The sequence below is a fragment of the Gymnoscopelus microlampas genome, assembly GCF_963454915.1.
Source record: "Gymnoscopelus microlampas genome assembly, chromosome: 14".
In the NCBI taxonomy this organism is placed as follows: domain Eukaryota; kingdom Metazoa; phylum Chordata; class Actinopteri; order Myctophiformes; family Myctophidae; genus Gymnoscopelus; species Gymnoscopelus microlampas.
In genome coordinates, this window is record NC_139951.1 from 19,221,585 (window position 1) to 19,241,225 (window position 19,641).

General features: G+C 43.5%; 1 protein-coding gene across 1 annotated transcript in view; it reads left to right on the forward strand.

The window, feature by feature from the left end:
* Positions 1–19,641, forward strand: part of LOC311059872 (protocadherin-15-like) — a 240,989-nt gene that overhangs the window by 44,593 nt on the left and 176,755 nt on the right. Inside the window, exons 3-4 of the mRNA XM_084077970.1 lie at positions 11,110–11,124; positions 13,137–13,202. Of these exons, the coding sequence (XP_083934096.1) occupies positions 11,110–11,124; positions 13,137–13,202 (81 nt within the window). The remainder of the gene's footprint in view (positions 1–11,109; positions 11,125–13,136; positions 13,203–19,641) is intronic.

A 19,641-nucleotide genomic window follows, 5' to 3' on the forward strand; every position in this document is an offset into this window, starting at 1 on the left:
GACTCGCTGTGAGCTTGTATATCTGCTATTTTTTAATAACCAATGCTAAAACTATAATGACACCAGGGCCGTAGGAACGGGGGGGGGGGCGGGGGGGATTCGTCCCCCGTGGGCCGCGAAGCGGCCTCGCGTGGGCCGCAAACCGGTATTTGGGCCGCGAGTCCACGGGGAAAAAGAGGAGGAAAAAAAAGCCTCAAATGAGGCTGTGTGAGGTGCTTGAAGGTGGAAGGGCGGCCCCACCCCCCTCTACATTTTTTGGTACCCCCCCACCCCCCCTCGCGCACGCGCACTGGCCACCACTTGCACGCATGTGTGGCGCTCGTGCATGTGGGCCGGTACAAATATATCCCCCCCAACTGGGAATGGCTTCCTACGGCGCTGAATGACACAAATGCGTTCTCGGTTTTAATGACAAAATGCCAAGTTACAACACCAATTTACATCATCTTATCTTTAGTCATCTCACACTGGGAAACTTTATGCAGGGTAGTGAAATGGCTAGAGCCAAGCTTTCAAATGCATTCAGTCTCATAGTTCAATCAAAAAGGGCTTATTTGTCACTTACAGGAACAAGTAGCGAAATGATGGTGGGACATGTTCCACTGAGACTGTGTTAACACACCAATACAATATAACAACAACAAGATAAGAAGAAGACTAATACATAAAAGTAATAATACTGGATGAGCTAGAAATAAACTTAAAGTACAGGTAGCACACCAAATTGCATCATATGTCAGAAATTCCATTAGAAATGTGATGTGAATTTTCATGGCCTTGTGAGTTGATGGTGACAGTTATTGAGGACAGAGTGACGTGCAAACAGACTCATTACAGTATTTTCATAGTTTCACAACCTCAAGCAACATGGACTGCATGAATGGGAGATAAATTATAATCTGAACATGTGATCACATAAACAGTGTGCTGAGGCAGACTGGTGTGCTGTGAGATTTTGTGTTAACCACACATTATTATTGCAATATTTACAAAAAAGTATATTTACAAATATACTTACAATATACACACATTTATTTTAGTTTATTTACTATTATCACAACTTTATGCACACTCATTTTTTTCATTCATGCATGAATGAATCCTCCTATAATTCCACAAACCTCTGAGCCCAAAAATTGTTCTGCCCGGTTCTCCTCAGTGCCTGGAGCTATTGATCTCAAATTGCACACAGCCATTCACCATTACCATGTGCATGGGACTGCGAAGCCCGTTTGTCGATATCACTAAATCTCAGCTGTTTATTCGCATTTTTATGTCAAAAATGGTTCTGCCCGGTTCTCCTCAGTGCCTGGAGCTATTGATCTGAAATTGCGCACAGCCATTGACCATTACCATGTGCATGGGACTGCGAACTCCCTTTTTCGATATCACTAAATCTCAGCTGTTTATTCGCATTTTTATGTCAAAGAATGTCGCCATGCTTACGCTGGCTGCTCAAACTGCGCATGCGTCGCATCTACAGCCCCACTGCGTTACACTGTTGCACACACAGAACAGTCGCATCCGCGGCCGTGTATGCGCGGACACGCACGTGCGCATGCACGTTGGGGAGGCACGTGTCAGAATGTACATTATTTGTGTTCGCGCAACGGGACGCGCGGGGGGGGAGCGGGGGGGGCTGGCGCGATGGGACGCGCGGGGAGGACGCGTGACAGGACGTGCAATAACCCCACGTTTGCAACGACTTTCGCCTGCCACTTCACCGGGTATGGTCTAGTTTAAATTAATTAATTAAAAGACTTTTTAAAAATACAACATTTTAATGACTTTCAACCCGGCATCCCTATTTGTTTTTATTAAAAAAGAAAATGTGTTTATTTTATTTATATATCCTCACGTTTTCAAAACAAAATAGTGGAAAATAACTGTACGTCTGCTATTTTCACCATGAATACAGGTGTACCTTGATGGTGACTTGCTCAGTGTGGTGTGCCTTGGGAACAACACGTTTGAAAACCACTGCTGTATATGATGCTATAAGGCTTGAGAGGCATATAGAGAGGGGGTAAACACAGGGAGGAGGGGCTACAGACAGACAGAGAGGAACCCCACAGAGAACAAATGGCTGGTTAGTAATTGATGAGGTGCATCGGCTTACTCTGAAGGATAAAGAGGCAGTCAAGCAGAAGATACACATCTGTCATCTGGAGTCTGGTCACAGACACACTGTGTGTGTGTGTGTGTGTGTGTGTGTGTGTGTGTGTGTGTGTGTGTGTGTGTGTGTGTGTGTGTGTGTGTGTGTGTGTGTGTGTGTGTGTGTGTGTGTGTGTGTGTGTGTGTGTGTGTGTGTGTGTGTGTGTGTGTGTGTGTGTGCATGTGCGCGCACTGCTGTCGGTACGCACATGTTACTGGGTGACTCCATTGTAACTAATGACTATTGTTCCATGGTTCATGATGTCATTTTGTATCGCAGTTGAAAGGTTTCAAATTATTCTTTATAAACAAGGTTACACCTGTGGGTAATTCACTATAACTGCAGTTGTGTGTGTTTTGTGGGCTTGGGTATATGAGGTGTTCCATTAGTTAAGAACTGTTTCCAAAGGCAGCCACCACACCCCCGTCATACGACTCGTGTCTCCCTTCACGTCCAGTAAACACATACTGTTGTTGCCTCTTTTGTGTTGCTAAGCGATGGAAACAGTGTGGGGTTTGTGAAAGAAAGGAAAGGGTACAAGTCTGTTCTATAAAGGGTACATGCTGGCATTTTGATCGGTGTGTTTTCAGTTTGAATGGGCATCAGCACCGCTGTGTTTATAAAAAAACTAAAAGGAAAAACGACTGCCACCATGAGCAGGTTCACTCACTCACTCACTCACTCACTCACTCACTCACTCACTCACTCACTCACTCACTCACCTCCATTATAATTAATTTGTGCTATTGACCAGAGAATTAGCCAATCAGACGCCTGTTCATCTGGTTTATCGGCTCAATACTACAACTAGTAGCCAATTACAATGCTGCTGCAATTACAATGAGCCGGTAGCAGCCATTGGCAGACATTCAAATCAATGGCACAAGCCAAAAGGCTTGACACTGACATGCCAACCTGTCTAAGTTGCATCGCAGTTGGTGCTCTAAGCACTTCAACCAGGAATGAGAGAACAAGAGAACCCCACGTCTTGACTTTGAGATGAGCCAGGGCAATTTGATAGCCCGACAGAAGAGTGTTTGATCTGCCCTCTACCCTGTTACAGAGAGAGAGAGAGAGAATGGTAGGACGTGAGGGAGCGAGGCAAAGAGCAGGGGCGTAGCCATTATTTCACAAGTGAGCGGTACAGATTGTTCAGGAGTGAGACCGTTCTTATTAAATGATTTATTCAAAGATCCTCTCCCGTTGGATCTTCAGAAACATAAATCAACTGATTTCAAATAACTCACAGTCTTATAGGCCTATTTATCATAACGTAGTACACAGACAAACTAAAGTCTACAGCCGTCTTATTTGTTGAGCAAAATATTCATGGCCATGATCTAGCCTAAGTGAAGCATCCAAATGTGTTCTGTGCCTCTCCTTAGCCGCATTACTGCTGAGCGATCAAGTCTCCTATCTAGGTTGGCCAGTTTAACTTTGTGGATGTGACTCACTGCAACACTGTTGAGCCCAGACTGTGTCATTGTGCTTTGGAGCTAGGTTGTTAACCACAAAAGCTCTATTTTATACTTTGGCAGGTCGAAAATAGCCAATCGACAAGCTCACAATGTGTCGCAATGCGACATGTTGTGACCTTGTTAGATCTGCTATTTGTAGATCTGCCCTTTGGACCCCTTTTGGTTGAAGATTCTACTGTGTGTGCATGGATTTCTGGCAACATTCCTTGCAGAATGGTTGCAGCTTCACTGCTTTAACTAAGGGATATTTCACTTTCAAACTTGTTTGTGGTCATTTCAACGTCTACTCTGACTTTTGTGAGCACCCCAGACAGTTTTTAAGTTGCTTGATTCAGTATTTAGATTTATCATTTTATCAGACACACCCATTGTAACTTCAAACTCCATTTTAACCATGATTGAAAACACACATCCTTGGTTCTGGTGGCTGATTAGCCTTGAAAAACATTATTTTCAAAATTATAATAATGAAAAAAGTAATTGAAAAAAACACAGCCCCCTCACGTATTAGATGGACAATATCAGTCAACAGAACCAAGGATGCCGTTTTTGAAGAATCTATCATGGTTAAAATGGAGTTTGAAGTTACAATGCGTTTCTATAGGAAAGGGGCGTGTCTGATAAAAATTAATATCAAATATCTAAATACTGAATCAAGCAATTTAAAAACTGTCTGGGGTGCTCACAAAAGCCTGAGTAGATGTTAAAATGTCCCCAAACATGTTTAAAAGTGAAATATCCCTTTAACTGAAAGTCATACTTTGGATGCTAATTTCAACCTGGAGTCCCTGTTTTGGACATGTCTTTAATGGTGAAAAGGTCATGACTCATTACTGAAAAAAGAACACGATGCAACACGCTTGTAGATCAGCTATTTTCAGGCAATCAACCAGATTAGGACAAATTAGAGCATGCAGACATGCTGAGGTGGGGAAATGAAATCAGATGGATACATACCATAATAGAATGCCACCCATAGAGGGTGAGAGAAAAATAGAATGACACACATAGAGTTCATTGTTCCCTAGTCTTATTTTCCAGTTGAGCAGATCTATCGACTAGCTCATAGAGGAAAATGATGCTGCTAATTTATCTTTTTTTGGCAATCTATTCACGTATCCCTGTGTGTGGTGTGGTGTGGAGAGAGAGAGAGAGAGAGAGAGAGAGAGAGAGAGAGAGAGAGAGAGAGAGAGAGAGAGAGAGAGAGAGAGAGAGAGAGAGAGAGAGAGAGAGAGAGAGAGAGAGAGAGAGAGAGAGAGAGAGAGAGAGAGAGAGAGAGAGAGAGAGAGAGAGAGAGAGAGAGAGAGAGAGAGAGAGAGAGAGTACACGTGCACACGCTTGAGGAATGGTGTGTAAAATCTTCCTGACACTTGCTATGAAATGAACCGCTTCATATCAAAGGGTAGAGTTAGCATTGTGATTGTTAATCACATTAACGTTGTGCTTAGGGCTAGGAATGTTGTGGACACAGACACACTATGTAAGTCATAATGAACAACGAGGTGTTCATTATTGAGAAATAATGAACACCTCGCTGCATTATCCCATTTATTACATGGCTACGTACTAAAGAAATCAATAATTTCATGCAAAATATTAAAAAATATATTTCATTGATTTAAAAAGTATTTCATTTCTTCTGCTAAAGAAAATAATGTGGTCGTCTACATTGGCCACAGGTGTATTGCAACCGAGCTGATTATTAAAGCAGCAAAATGTACCAGACTGTGGATTGATGTGATCCAGGTGCTCAGTCTATTGATCATGACTATGCCCATAGCAACGGTCTGTTATTCATAGCAGCACTCTATCAAGAAATAACCACAAAATGCTGTGATTGATCAATCAGAATCATTCAACCAAGCTGTGTAGTAAATATGGCATGTTCAGGGAGTAAAAAATTAGGTTATTGATATTGTTGTGTGTCTGAGTGTGTTCCAGTTTCATAAAGTTAAGGATATTGTACTGATTATATTGTATGGTAAATTTTAAAATCTCTTTAAAATCTCCTGAATACAATTCAAAGGTTAAAGTAATTCTGAACGTTGTAGCACTGCACTAGTGCAGGACAAAATAAGTTACCAGATCAGAAAAGGAAAGAAAAGTTTGCACAACAGCTTGATGCAAACACAAAACACATAGTATTTCTGTTTTGCACAGTTAATATGGTGGAGCAGCAAGCTATTGTGTGGACTTTTTTTTTTTTTTTTGATCTTGTAGCTACCTATCATGATATAAGTCCATGTATCAGCAAAGAGTCTATAGGTAACATCAGAGTCAAAACAGCAGCAGCATGGAAATGTGGGTCTGTTTGCGCATACATAAAAAAAAGAATATCAGTGTGCTCCAGTGCCTTTCCTTGGGTTATTCTTTTGTGAAGTTACCCAGAAACTCGACTACAAGGATTTTTAAAAAGCTGACTGAAGCCAGAGTGTGTCTCTACAATTAAAAGGTCAAAATATTGACAATCATCTTTATCAGTTACTCTTGTGTTTCGGGAGTGAGGGATGAGGAATCTCTCTCTCTCTCTCTCTCTCTCTCTCTCTCTCTCTCCTTTATGTAAGCAAATCAGATTTAGCAAATACATCAAAACATATGTGCTGTTTCTTATCTTCTTATCTCTCTGAACTTTTTTAATCTGTTTTTAATCGGTTCTCTCTGATGTCACAGAATCTGATGGGTGACAGGAGTCTTTATATTATTGGCATAATCCACTTTGTTCACTTTTGTTTACACATTTAGAGGAGATGATGAGCTGGGGGCCGGTCTAAGTGTTTCTGATTAAGACACTTAGCCCCGGTTTTATCTGTTGTCACAGAATCTGAGTCCCTGTCCCATTTATGCCCATATATGGAGATCTCTGTATCTGTCAGTCCTTATCCCTTTATGCCCATATATGGAGATCCCTGACGTCATCAGTATATGCCAATATATGGGCATGCCCCTTTTGTGCCCAAATATGGAGCTGACTGATTTGTTTGCGACTGATGCCATGGCGACACAACACGCTCCATATTTGGGCGTAGCTGCATTGGGAACTCCTTACATGGTTATGGATGAGTCATGGTGACATGAGTGTCACGGCCTCGTCTCTGGTCCCACTAGGAAGAGGCTCTTGTCTGAAGGTGGTCTATAGCCTACAGGGGACAGGTGTTGATTATGTGGTTGACAGTCTGCTCAAGCTCCCTACACTCGCATGCTGTATTGTCTGCCAGGCCCCACTTCTTCATAGACAATTTGAAGCAGCCGACGCGGGTACGTAGGCGGTTCAGCAGGGTCCTTTGCCGACGTGGTAGATCTTCTCCTTCAACGCTGTCTCCCGGTCCCGGATGTAGTGGTGGGTACGTCCAGCCGACTCCCATTCCTGCTTCCAGGATGCCGCCAGCCATGCATTTATATTCATGTCCTCAGGAATAGAACTAAGCATCTCTTATGCCGCCTTATTGTAGGGGTGGCAGGACTTGAGTCTGCTAGGAGGCGCTGCCTTAGTTGTTATAGCATGCAGGATATGCCAGTCATGTTTCCGGCCTTTCATTGCTAGGGCTAGGGTAGCAGCCTCTCGTCGGAGACCGGCCCGGGGCAATTCCCGCTATGACTGGCAGGTAAGATACGGTCACGGGCGCTCAGTTATGATCCGTATAGCATTGTTAAAAGAAGTAGAGGAAAATGTAGAAAAACAAAAAACAAGATTTGATTATGATTTATGTAGGTGTAGGTTGGGGACGTGAGAAACTCCAGGCAGGGGACTGCAGCAGAGATCATGGCCCTCATTTATCAACGCGGTGTAGACCAAATAATGGGCGTACGGCGTAATCACCGCACTTTTCGGCATTTATCAATATATCCTGACGTGGGCTTTATCCTACGGTACGCTGAGATCTCACGTCTGGTCGAGACCAGTTGTTGACGTTGGCTGCACCCGTTTATTCCATCCTAGACCTGCGGAGCAGCATTGTTTGACTGTCTGACAGGCATCTGAACACATACTCCACTCATAAATGTATATCTACACTAATAAATAATCCCTGTGAAAATATAACATTTTATAAAGTAATTTAAAAAAACTGCTTTAACAGTCATTCAGATAAGACTGTAGATCTGGCTGTATTGAAAATAGCATATCTACAAGCTCACAAGCCAGCGACGCGTTGTGAGCTTGTAGATCTGCTATTTTCAAAATATACAGCGCTTCGGCAAGAGCACTCGGGAGTTTAGAGCGCTGCTGTTATATTTTCATGGCCACCGGGAGATCAGACATTTAACCCTGCATGGTCCAACACGTACCAGCCTTCATTCATTAATGTTCTCTCCAGGCTATCTCTCATTAATGCGGAGCGGGACGGGACTCGCCCGTCCGACGGTCCGAGTCTCACTGGGAAATGGGAATAGCCTACATGACGGCTTTATTTTAGTGTAACTCGAACACGCACTGCTCGGTATGGGTTAAATACATTAATATACAAACATATTCCATTCATGGCGATGTGATTGATTGGTATCATAATATGTCATTCATGTAGGCTTCAAGCCTACGTGATTGTACCGCTACGGTACGGGTTACATGAGAAACACAGCTGGGCGGGTGTGTGTGTGTGTGTGTGTGTGTGTGAGAGAGAGAGAGAGAGAGAGAGAGAGGGGCGTGTGTGGCGAGGCGAGGCGATCGGGGTTAAACTATTTCTTATTGGCTTTTCATGTCTTTGGTCGTATTCTGGTTCGTCTTCATGTCGTAAAATCGGGGCGTTTTGAGAATTTTTAAAGGGCGTGTTATTTAAATGACGCTCGTTTCAGCCGTGACATTTATCAACGCTGGGACCAAGTGTAAGCTCGGATCAGCTGTGTAGGATGCGTTGATAAATGTGACTTTGACGTTGGTGTACGGCCGAATATATGGAAAATATACGGCGGTTTATACGCTGCGTTGATAAATGAGGGCCATTGTCTGTATCAGAGATAATGCTGACTACTGATGCAAGGTCTGTCTTTTTTTCGACCCACACCTGCAACACAGTTCTTAATAATTTGAACCACACAGCATCGACCCGCTTCATCTACTGTATTTAAAAAAACGCGGACCCAGCCCACAAACTGCGGACCCCGTGGTTAGCGACTCAACCAGCACATAGCCTATTATAAAGTATTTTACCCGACCAGACCTGGCCGCGATGTGTATTCTTTCCCACCGAACCTTATACCCGCAACTGCGGGTTAACTGCAGAAACCCGCAGTTAACAAGTCAACCGCTTCACTAATCAAGACCTAGCAAAGGATAAAGGTCAGTAACCCATTCACAGAAGTGCTCTTAAACCCATTAACCGCTAAAACTGTGGCGTACAAGGATCCATCCTTGGCAGGGGCCGAGACCACAGACACTATCCAATGCGACCATCAGTTCCAGTGATGACAGTGGTCAAAGGCCATTAACAGGGATATTGGTGTTCACCAACCCATCCATGTCAAAGGACAGACTTGTCCAATGAGCGTTGTAGATCATAGTAGTGTTTCCATCAACATCAGGGACAGTAAAAATTGCTGAAGCTCCATCTATCAGCCTCGCTGAGACAAATTCCTCATAATGTGTAAACGTACTTGGCAAATGTGGCAATGAAACAATTCTGACTCGAAAACACAATACTGATGCTGACAATACAGACACTGTGGTCCAATAATCCACAGTAGCCTATTGACGAATCCACAGACGCGCTGCCTGTAGGCAATCATAACTGCGGTGTCAAGTGGCTGCCACGCCGCACCCCGACACCGCAGTTATGATTGCCTACAGGCAAGCGCGTCTGTAGATTCGTCTATAGGTGTGTGGCTGTAGAGCCTGTGAGCCACACACCAATGTCCTCACAAAGATATAAAGTGAGGCCATTTAGATTTTCAGAACATTTCCAGAAAATCACACAAGTGTGCGCACGACGCACATGCTTGTGTGTGCATGCACATGTTTGCATGTCTGTTGACATGTGACATATCTTCATACCTATCTATCTTTTATAGCTGTATACAAATAAAGTTTTTCTCCTCTTCTACCATGGCATCCCTGCCTGGTTTGGAAACCTCAGTTCAGCCTGGTTTAGAAACCTTGGAGCACAGCTGAAAGCCCAGAGTACTCGGCTAACACAAAGAGCAATGGAAATCATGGGAGTCGGGCAGGAACACATACTCCAGGCTGTCTGTGATGAAACTATCATCAGAAAGGCTCAGAAGATTATTTCAGATCCCACCCATGTCCTCCACGCTGAGTACCAGCTTCTTCCCTCAGGCAGACAGACGCTTCAGAGTCCCCCAAGTGCAGCTCAACTGCTTTAAGAACATTTTGTCCCTCTGTCCATCAAAGCCCTAGATGATGACATGCTAGCCAGAGCCTGACCCCTGTAACGCTGCTTTTTGTTATATTACTCCTACAGATTTTCTCCAAACATCACGCAAACCGGTACACATTAGCCCTATAGTGAATAAAATGCCTCAAATCATGAACGCAGCATCCGATTGCCGTGCAACATTGCTGGCTCACAATAACCTACCTGCTCTGGCGGAGACCAGTGCTCCGAGGAGCACATTTTTCTAGTTGTTTGCTTCTTCTTTTCTTTTTTTTTACTGTACACATGTTTTATAATGACTAGTTTAGTGATAAATGCAACAGCAGCGATACTCACTTCACGTATGTAGAGTTGTGAGTTCAAATCTCACTGTGAACAACCAAATTGTGTTTCTTTTTCATCTCCATCTTCTACTGAAGGTCATCTTTAACTTCATCATCTTCCTCTTCATAGTCTCATGTTCTATGCTTGTACCCTGGCCTTTTGCCGCTTGTGGTTTGTTTGATTGATTGATTGATTGGTTGGTTGGTTGGTCCATTGATTGATTGATTGTGTTTTCCTGGAAGAACCTGCATGTACAAGGCGTGCTTAGCCAGCAGTTGGTCTCTGTGTTAAACACTCTGATGTTGTTGTATTAGAGATCTATGGACCCTCGGTCCCCAAAAACCATTTGATCTGATAATGGTGACAGCGTGACCTGATGAAGCAGGTGCTGGAGTGACCACTTTCACCGTGGCATTCCTATTGTGCGTATGTCATTATAGGCAAAAATATTTTAAAAGAATTACAAAATAGCAGATCTGCGAGCTCAATCAAATCACGCTGTGAGCTTATAGATTGGCTATATAGTGGTTAAAATTATTCTATGCGTCCACATAGGACTGTGTTGCACGACAACAATGTGTTGTTCAGTTGAAAACAAGCCTTTATACTGAATGAATCCCGCTTTCTTTTCTTTCTCTCGTTTTCATCATCCATGTGTTTCTCCTGATACTTGTGTTGTCTGTATGATGTATCTGATGTGCTTCTGACTCAGATTTTTCTTTTTCTTTTTTCTCCTTATCTTCCTCTGCACCCTTCCTCTCCCTTCCATCTGCTCTTCCTGGCTCATGTTCTGTTATACTGGAATGTGACACTCTGTCTCTGGCTGCAGATTGGCAATATGACGGTAAGAAAAGTACTTTTCTGCTCTCTCTCTCTCTCTCTCTGGTCCATCTTTCTCCTGTCTGTCGCTTTCTCTCTGTTCCTTCTCTTGGTTTTATTCTATTTCCTCCCACTCTCTGATGCTCTTTTCACACACTCTCTCTCTCTCTCTCTCTCTCTCTCTCTCTCTCTCTCTCTCTCTCTCTCTCTCTCTCTCTCTCTCTCTCTCTCTCTCTCTCTCTCTCTCTCTCTCTCCCTCCTTTCCTCTTCTATCCTCTCCCCTCCTCTCCCTCCCTGCCTCTCTCTCAGTTAACTGTGTGTTCAGTGACTGTGCTACTTTATTAACCCCCGGTAACCCTGCAGTGCTGATAGTGAGGATTACATTTGTCATTATCACTGGCCACCAGAGCTGTCTTCCTTGGTCCCCCCCCCCCCCCCCCCCCCCCCCCCCACACACACACACTTTCTCTCTTTCTGTCGCTAACACTTTGCCTAGTCTTCCGCTACATGTCTCCTCTTCATGCTCTCTCATCTCTGACCAGGGGACAGTCTAGTCCCCCACACCCACCATTATTTCCACACTTCTCTACCTCTCACCAACTCTCCACTCACAGGTTTGCAGCTTATCAACGGATTACGTGCTTGTGTTTTCAGCGCTTCCATTTCTTCCATTATTCTTTTATGTATTATTCACTGCATTCTGTTTTATATTCCCCTCTTCTGTACATTTTCTTCCCCCTCCTTCAGTTTGTTTCCTTTCTCTATGTAACTCGCACCGTTGATGCTGTAGAAGGGGAAAATCCAGCCCTTTACATTACATCCGCTGAGTTTTATTTTAATATGCAGTGGGGCTCACGACTTCATATCCCAGTAAAGCACACCATGGCTTCTGTCATAGTGTCCTATGAGGTGTTACATTATTCTAAATGATATAAGATCCAGGATCTGTCTCTACATGACACCATCACTACAGTCTTGTCACCCTATTGTCCCTATTCTGGGGGCGAACATTCTGTGAAAATAGCCGATCCACTGTACAAGCTCACAACACATTGCAAAATTGTCTTTTTTTGCTGAATATATTTAGTTTAGACGGAAAACAGTATAGCAGTATATGGCCATCACTTTTATATTATGTTATTGTTTTAACTGTGTGTTGTCTGTCATGCGTTTTTATTGAGCTGTTGAAATTACACCAACAGAGCACAAAGCACTATTCATTTAGTTGAATGCTTGCATACAATGATAATAAAGGGATTCCGAACAGGAGGGGGGCCTGGTATAGACCTATGGGGGACTCCGGTCAACTAAGTATATAGGGCTTAAGTGGTTATGGAGAGATGGTACAAGAGCTGTACAGTATCATAGAAATAACACATTCTATTTCAGACTGGATTTTCCATTCTAATATTTGCTACTGTCTTTGGCCATGCATCTCTAACTGTTCCTCACAGAAAGAAAAAACGATCATTCATTCATTCATTCATTCATTCATTCATTCATTCATTCATTCATGTCCTCTCATCCATGTATTTCTCCTTTGCTGCAGTACAGAGCTCCTGTAGGTCAGACACTGTTCCACAAGCCCTCATTTCAAACCCACATAGTGTCCATTTGAAGTGGCCAAGGCCTAAGCTGACAAAAGACTTTCAGGGTTCGCACTCTTTTCAAGAGAGAATTTTCCAGGACATTTCCAGGACATTTAATGCGACCCACAACCTATATTGACATCAAGTCAGTATCATATGTTCATATTTGATAATACTGCGTTGTAACACTAAACTATGTTGCAGGGATGAAACGTTGGTAGGGATGAAACGACGTATATCTTCTCTGCCCAGTAGTGGCGTTGTACAACAATATTTTCCCGTCATTGTCATTTTACATGACTTTTACATGACTGCAAAACCGTAATAAAAATGTCCAGGGGGCATGGGAAGCCCAATTTAATTAAATGTTTAGGCATAATGGACTTACTGTAGTAAGTAAGCGATTTGCTTTGTAATATTGCTTGTGTTTTCATTCCCCTCTGTACAGAATGTAAGCTCTCTCGGTCTGGTCCTCCTGCCACCATCGTTGCCATAGATGAAGAGAGTCCCAATGGTAATGTACTTTCATCCTTTGCTATTGCATTCATTTGATTGTGTCCTTTCTAGTTATCCAGGATTTTGTTGGAAATTGCTTTGTTAAACTTGAGCCAAATTACTGAAAATGAAGCACAACATTGGTTACTGTGTTGATACAATACTACTGTTGCTGCCATCTGTGTATTTAAATGACAGAAATTCGGGGAGATTAGTTTGTTCCACATCCACATTGCCTGAGGTTATCCAACTGAGGGTTTGTGTATCAGTCCAAGCTGTAGGAGAGAACTGATGCAGTTAGCTCTGAGGTTGGTTTCTGAGGCCAAGAATGAATGGCCAAGAGATCATTTGTTTATCATATGCTGTACATATCCATAGCCTTATTTAGTCACAAAGACGACGAGATTTAACCACATGAACCCTTGCATCCATACTCTGGGTATGTCGTAACAGGTGAACATTTTGTGAAGATAGGCCAGCATTCTCAGAAAATAGCAGATCTACAAGCGCACAACGCATCGCAAAACATTTGGCTTGGGCTTGTAGGTCGGCTATCATCTGTAGATAGGCTATTCTCAGTGAATAGGGGGGCGCGGCTGGCGCAGTCGGTAGAGATGTCGCCTCACAGCTAGAAGGTCCTGGGTTCGATTGCTGCCGGGGACGCTGGGGGCGTGTCCTCTTCTCCGCGTCATCAGTGCCCATACCCTAGGTGGGATTGGTGAGCCTTTCTGTGTGGAGTTTGCATGTTCTCCCCGTGTCCCCTATGGTAGATACCCTCACAAAAAACATGCAGTAATCCTGGTTTCTATACTGCCTCCCCCTGGTCAGCCGGGGCGCCTGATGGAGGGGAAAAGAACTGGTTGGAATAACGTGTTCTTTCCACGCGTCTAACTGGGGAAACTCCCCCCTGTCAGGTGATAAGAAGCGGCTTGCTAGCTCCTCATGCATAGACACACACGGGAACTACAAATTTCACGCCCACTTTTGAGACAGCACCGCTACTCGAGGTCCGTGAGAACTATGAACTGCAGCTGCCAATGCATTCCCTATGAGAGGATATGAGCCTACTTTTAAAATATTCCTACATTAACTAGAGACGATATTGATTTAAATAAAAATATGTTTCCAAATGTATTGAGTGTCTTTGTCAACATGTCTTCTTGTTTTCTTAATAGTTGATGTGTTTCACATTTAATTTGCTACTTTAATGGATTAGCCATAATGTTAACACAGCAGAGGGTAGACGGCAGACAGAAGTAGTCGCATTTCAGTGACATCACTGTCTTTACGAGCGCCGACCAGTGGCGTACCCACTGTAGAGGCAGGACAGGCGGTTGCCTGCCCAACTAAGATCTCGCCTCCCCTAAAAACCCCGAACAACCCGAAAATGTGTCAGTGTGTGCTTAATGTCCTCAAAGTCACGCATCCAACAAGCTTTGAACTGAGCAGATTGGACCTTCTGTTCCAGAGATAATTACCAAAACATCTTGACAACTGCCACTTTCGGCGGTTTTCTGGGTATTGAAAACCTCAAGGGATGCGTCCGTCCGTGACGTATATACCATGCGACCACTTAAACTTTAGATTTCAAATGCTAGAACTTTTGACACACTGATGGAGTATATTATAGTATATTGTGGGTAGTATATCGAGATGACATTAAAAAGGATACATTAAACAAATGGGACAGTTTATTAGAAAACAAAAAAAATCGCTACAGCCTCAGTAGTTAACCAGTTACAATGCCTCTCATAGAGATTGTATTGAGAGCTGCAGTTCATCGTTCTAACGGACCTCGAGTAGCGGCGCTGTCTCAAAAGTGGGCATGAATTTGTAGGCGCCCGTGTCAACCCGTGTGTGTCTATTGAAGGAGGCATGAGCTCAGTTCTGGGCTCTCTCTAGGCTGGCAGAGGGAGAGTAGCGCCCAGGATTCCATAGGCATTGGCAGTGGGTGAAAGAATGTGTTACAAAATGGGATAAAAAAATAAAATAAAGTGGTTAATCGATGCATTCACTGTACATGTACATGGTGCCCATGTCTGGCATGCTGAGTTACTCTATGCCATGGTACTTAGCTTAAACTACCTATAGGCCTATTGCTGATATCAGTTTTTATCCTTCTGGTGCTTTTATCACTCCTCACACCAGGGTAAATAACGGATTGGTTATGTGATGATTAGTATTTACATGACTTGATATTATTTTAAAGGGATATTTCACTGTCCACAAGACTCTGGGTCATTTTATCGTCTACTCAGGCTTTTGTGATTCCCCCAGACAGTTTTTAAGTTGCTTGATTCAGTATTTAGATATTTGTATTCATTTTATCAGACACGCCCCCTTACTATACAAACCCATTATAACTTCAAACTACATTTTTAACATGTTATATTCATCAAAAACACCCATCCTTGGTTCTGGTGACTTATCCTGCCCTCCTAATACATGAGGGGCCGTGTTTTTTTCGATTACTTTTTAGCGGTGCCAACCGCTCTACGTTTGACTCTGTCCGTATGTCCGTCCGTCCGTCCGTCCGTCCGTCCGTCCGTCCGTCCGTCCGTCGTCCGTATGAGCCCGGGATGAGCACGGCAAAGAAGAAACACATACAAACACACGCGCACACACACACACACACACACACACACGGACGTGGAGACTGCCTATGCCATCTCTCCTCTCATTGCCCACACGTACCACTGCTTATCAAAGAGGGGTCCAGGGACCCCCAGCGTATGTTATGTCCGAGCACGGGATGAGCACGGGATTTTAAACAGCTATAACTCCAGTGTGCAGCATGCCACCAAGTCCAAGTTTGGTATGTGGACTTAGACCACCAATAGGGACGAGCATGAATTGCTGAAGTTATCAAAGAGGGGTCCAGGGACCCCCAGCGCATGTTATGTCCGTCCGCCCATATGAGCACGGGATGAGCACGGGATTTTAAACAGCTATAACTCCAGTTTGCAGCATGCCACCAAGTCCACATTTGGTATGTGCACTTAGACCACCAATAGGGACGAGCATGAATTGCTGAAGCCCCGCCCCAGGGTTCCAGGGACCCCCAGCGTATGTTATGTCCGTCCGCCCGTATGAGCACGGGATGAGCACGGGATTTTAAACAGCTATAACTCCAGTTTGCAGCATGCCACCAAGTCCAAATTTGGTATGTGGACTTAGACCACCAATAGGGACGAGCATTAATTGCTGAAGCCCCGCCCCCTCTGTCTTCCCATTGGCTGGCCTTCAAACAGCCATAACTCAAGTTCGCAGCATGCTACGGAGTACAAATTTTGTACATGGACTAAAACCACCAATAGGGACGAACTGCAATTACTTAAGCCCCGCCCCCTCTGTCTGCCCATTGGCTGGGCTTTAAACAGCCATTATTCCAGTTTGCAGCATGCTACCAAGCACAAATTTGGTAAGTGGACTCAGACGACCAATAGGGACGAACTGAAATGAGTTAAGCCCCGCCCCAAAGGCACCGCTTCCTTCACACAGGGTGTGATTTTTTTTAAGTAATCGGATTTTTTTTTTTTCATTTTCCCCAAAAAATATTATAAATAAATGAAAAAAGTTATTGAAAAAACATAGTCTCCTCATGTATGTATGTAAAATGGAGTTCTGTTCTCTTCTCTTCTCTTCTCTTCTCTTCTCTTCTCTTCTCTTCTCTTCTCTTCTCTTCTCTTCTCTTCTCTTCTCTTCTCTTCTCTTCTCCTCTCCTCTCCTCTCCTCTCCTCTCCTCTCCTCTCCTTCAATTCAATTCAATTCAATTCAATTCAATTCAATTCAATTTTATTAAAGTGTCAAATCACAACAAGTTGTCTCAAGACACTTTACATGTAGAGATTAGAGAAGAGACCCGACAATCCCACCCTGAACAAGCAATTTTTGCGACAGTGGCAACGAAAAACTCCCTCTTAACTGGAAGAAACGTCAGGCAGACCCTAGGTTCTAGGGCGGCGGCCTTCTGCCTCGACCGTGTCGGGGGAAAGAGGAGAGAGAGAGAGAGAGAGGGGGAGAGAGAGAGAGAGAGAGACAGAAAGAGATACAGAGACAGAGGAGAGACTCCTCTCCTCTCCTCTCCTCTCCTCTCCTCTCCTTGAATCAAATTTAAAGAAGCACTCTACTACCCACTGAACATAATCAACTAAATGTCATCCAGTGTCCTTGTCTGTGTTTTCTCTGTCTGTAAACTCAAGCTGTTTCAGTGCTCATTAGCTAATTAGTAGCTGCTGGTTTGATGGCCTTGCCAGTGACAAAGCAAAGGAGCGTAAATAAATGCTTCCACATGTACATGTTTTCAGGGATGCATGAATATGCTTTGGTGTACGTGCGTGTGTGCGTGCGTGTGTGTGTGCGTGTGCGTGTGCGTGTGCGTGTGTGTGTGTGTGTATTTCTGCTGTTAGTAGGACCTGATGTACTGGACTGAATAATGGGTAACATTCTTATTTACTATATACTGTAGTAGGACTCAGGAGGTAGAGCTGCCGTCAGGGAGCCGTAAGGTTCCCGGGTCGATCCCCTGCTCCTCCAGGCAGTGTATTTTAGTGTCCTTGAGCAAGACAACACATTTGCATGTCATGTGTTGTCTAACGGTGTGTCTGTGCCATTACAGTGTGTGTGTGAATGGGTGAATGTATAAAGACTAGAAAGGCACTATATAATTCCAGTCCATTTAGCATATGGGTTATGCAGTTCTGCTACATTTTGCATTCAGTCCCTACAGTCAAGCCTGCCAGATGGTGAAAATTGAAAAGTTAAATTGAACAATGCATAAGAAGAGACCAGTAGGAACAATTACTATTTATCTGTACCTGAATGCTGTGTGTACAAAATCTATTGATAGATAAATGTACCACATTCTCCTTATGTTTGGCTTGGGATGGGAGTTTCGCTGAGCAGGCATGCTTGTTCTGTACTCGCTTTGCTTTGCATTCATGAGGTTCCACTCATTCATACCAGGGGGGCCAGTGCAAACACAGCCATCCATTGTGGGCCAACAAACAACCCACATTTAATGCTGGAGGGCTGTTCGGTTAAGTGCCTTGCTGATGGTCACCCCAACAGTCACATTGTTTAATCTTTCAACACCAGATTGGAAGATTGACACGTTATGACTCCCTTCTGAATTCAATCACTTATCCCCTTGCTACAGTGATCACATTTAGAGCACTGCTCCATTGGCCCCTAATCCCTTGTGAGTACTGACGGTTCCACTACTGTATATCCATCATACGTAGCTAAAAGCAATCTTGTTTTTAGGCTTTCTAGCAGTGGGGCTCTAAGTATGGCTACAGTATGTCCATCAGTCCAACCAAAACTTTACTCCCAAACAAGACACAGTGTCTGACTGGATTGCCATGGAATTTGCTCTGCATCTTCAAAGGTCTGCAGAGCTTTCAGCCTTTCTAAGTGCATTCATGTTTCCCAGAGGATGAACACTAACCTGTGTGACCCCATCACGGGCCAAAATGCGAACTTTCCATACAAGATATCCCATAGTCCTACAGTAATAGGCAATACTATAGATTTTGGTGACCCCACAGCCTTTCTTCTTGTGCCTCCATCAGTGATTATGCACACACACGCATACAATACGCACGCACGCACGCACGCACGCACGCACGTTTAAAATCAAAACGGCACGTATCACGAACGCGGGATCCGATCGGCACCGAATTTGAATGGCACGTCACACGGCCTCCGAGGGTATTCCTCCCGACGTATCCCTCGAGTCCCGGCGGCGGCGACCCGCGAACGGCGTCGGTGCAAACGGCTCTTTGCAATTCCCAGAATTGCGACGTGTCTAGCTAGTTATTATTACTGGTGGCTAGTCATTTGCATGTACTGTATTTTTGTTACTTTTGTTATTGCACAGTATATCATTATATATTATAATATGTATTTCATGTTTTGCTTTCTAGTACCATTTAATGTTTTTTTGTCCTGTCGTGAAGCACTTGTGAGCTGAGCTATTAGTATTTATATCAGTAAGGCACTGTATATAGGAGGATGGTTTAAATTGAGCTGGGGCTCAGCTCAATATCACACTTGAATATTTTATTTTTTATTCTCCAAGTGTTAGTTATTCAATAGACGTACATATTTATTAGTAATTATTCGCAGGAGCATAGCCTATTAGAGGCTGAAATACACAAATAATTTAGTATGCCAAACCAATGTTGTTGCTGTTATTTGAACTGCTGTGTTGCTTTTTATTTTTTAAATGTTTTTACTTATTCATTTTGAATCTTCACATTGTATTTAAAAACTCAATTATCCATGCTATTGAGGAAGGTCGACACCTAACATTCTTACTGTCTGAGCTAGCAATTTTTGTTACTTTAGATTTTTTTTTTAAATAATGTGGTTAAGTATGTCTGTGGCTTTTCTAAATATTTAACCAATGAATATTATTAACGAGAGTATGACTAAATAATAACTACATTGGATCA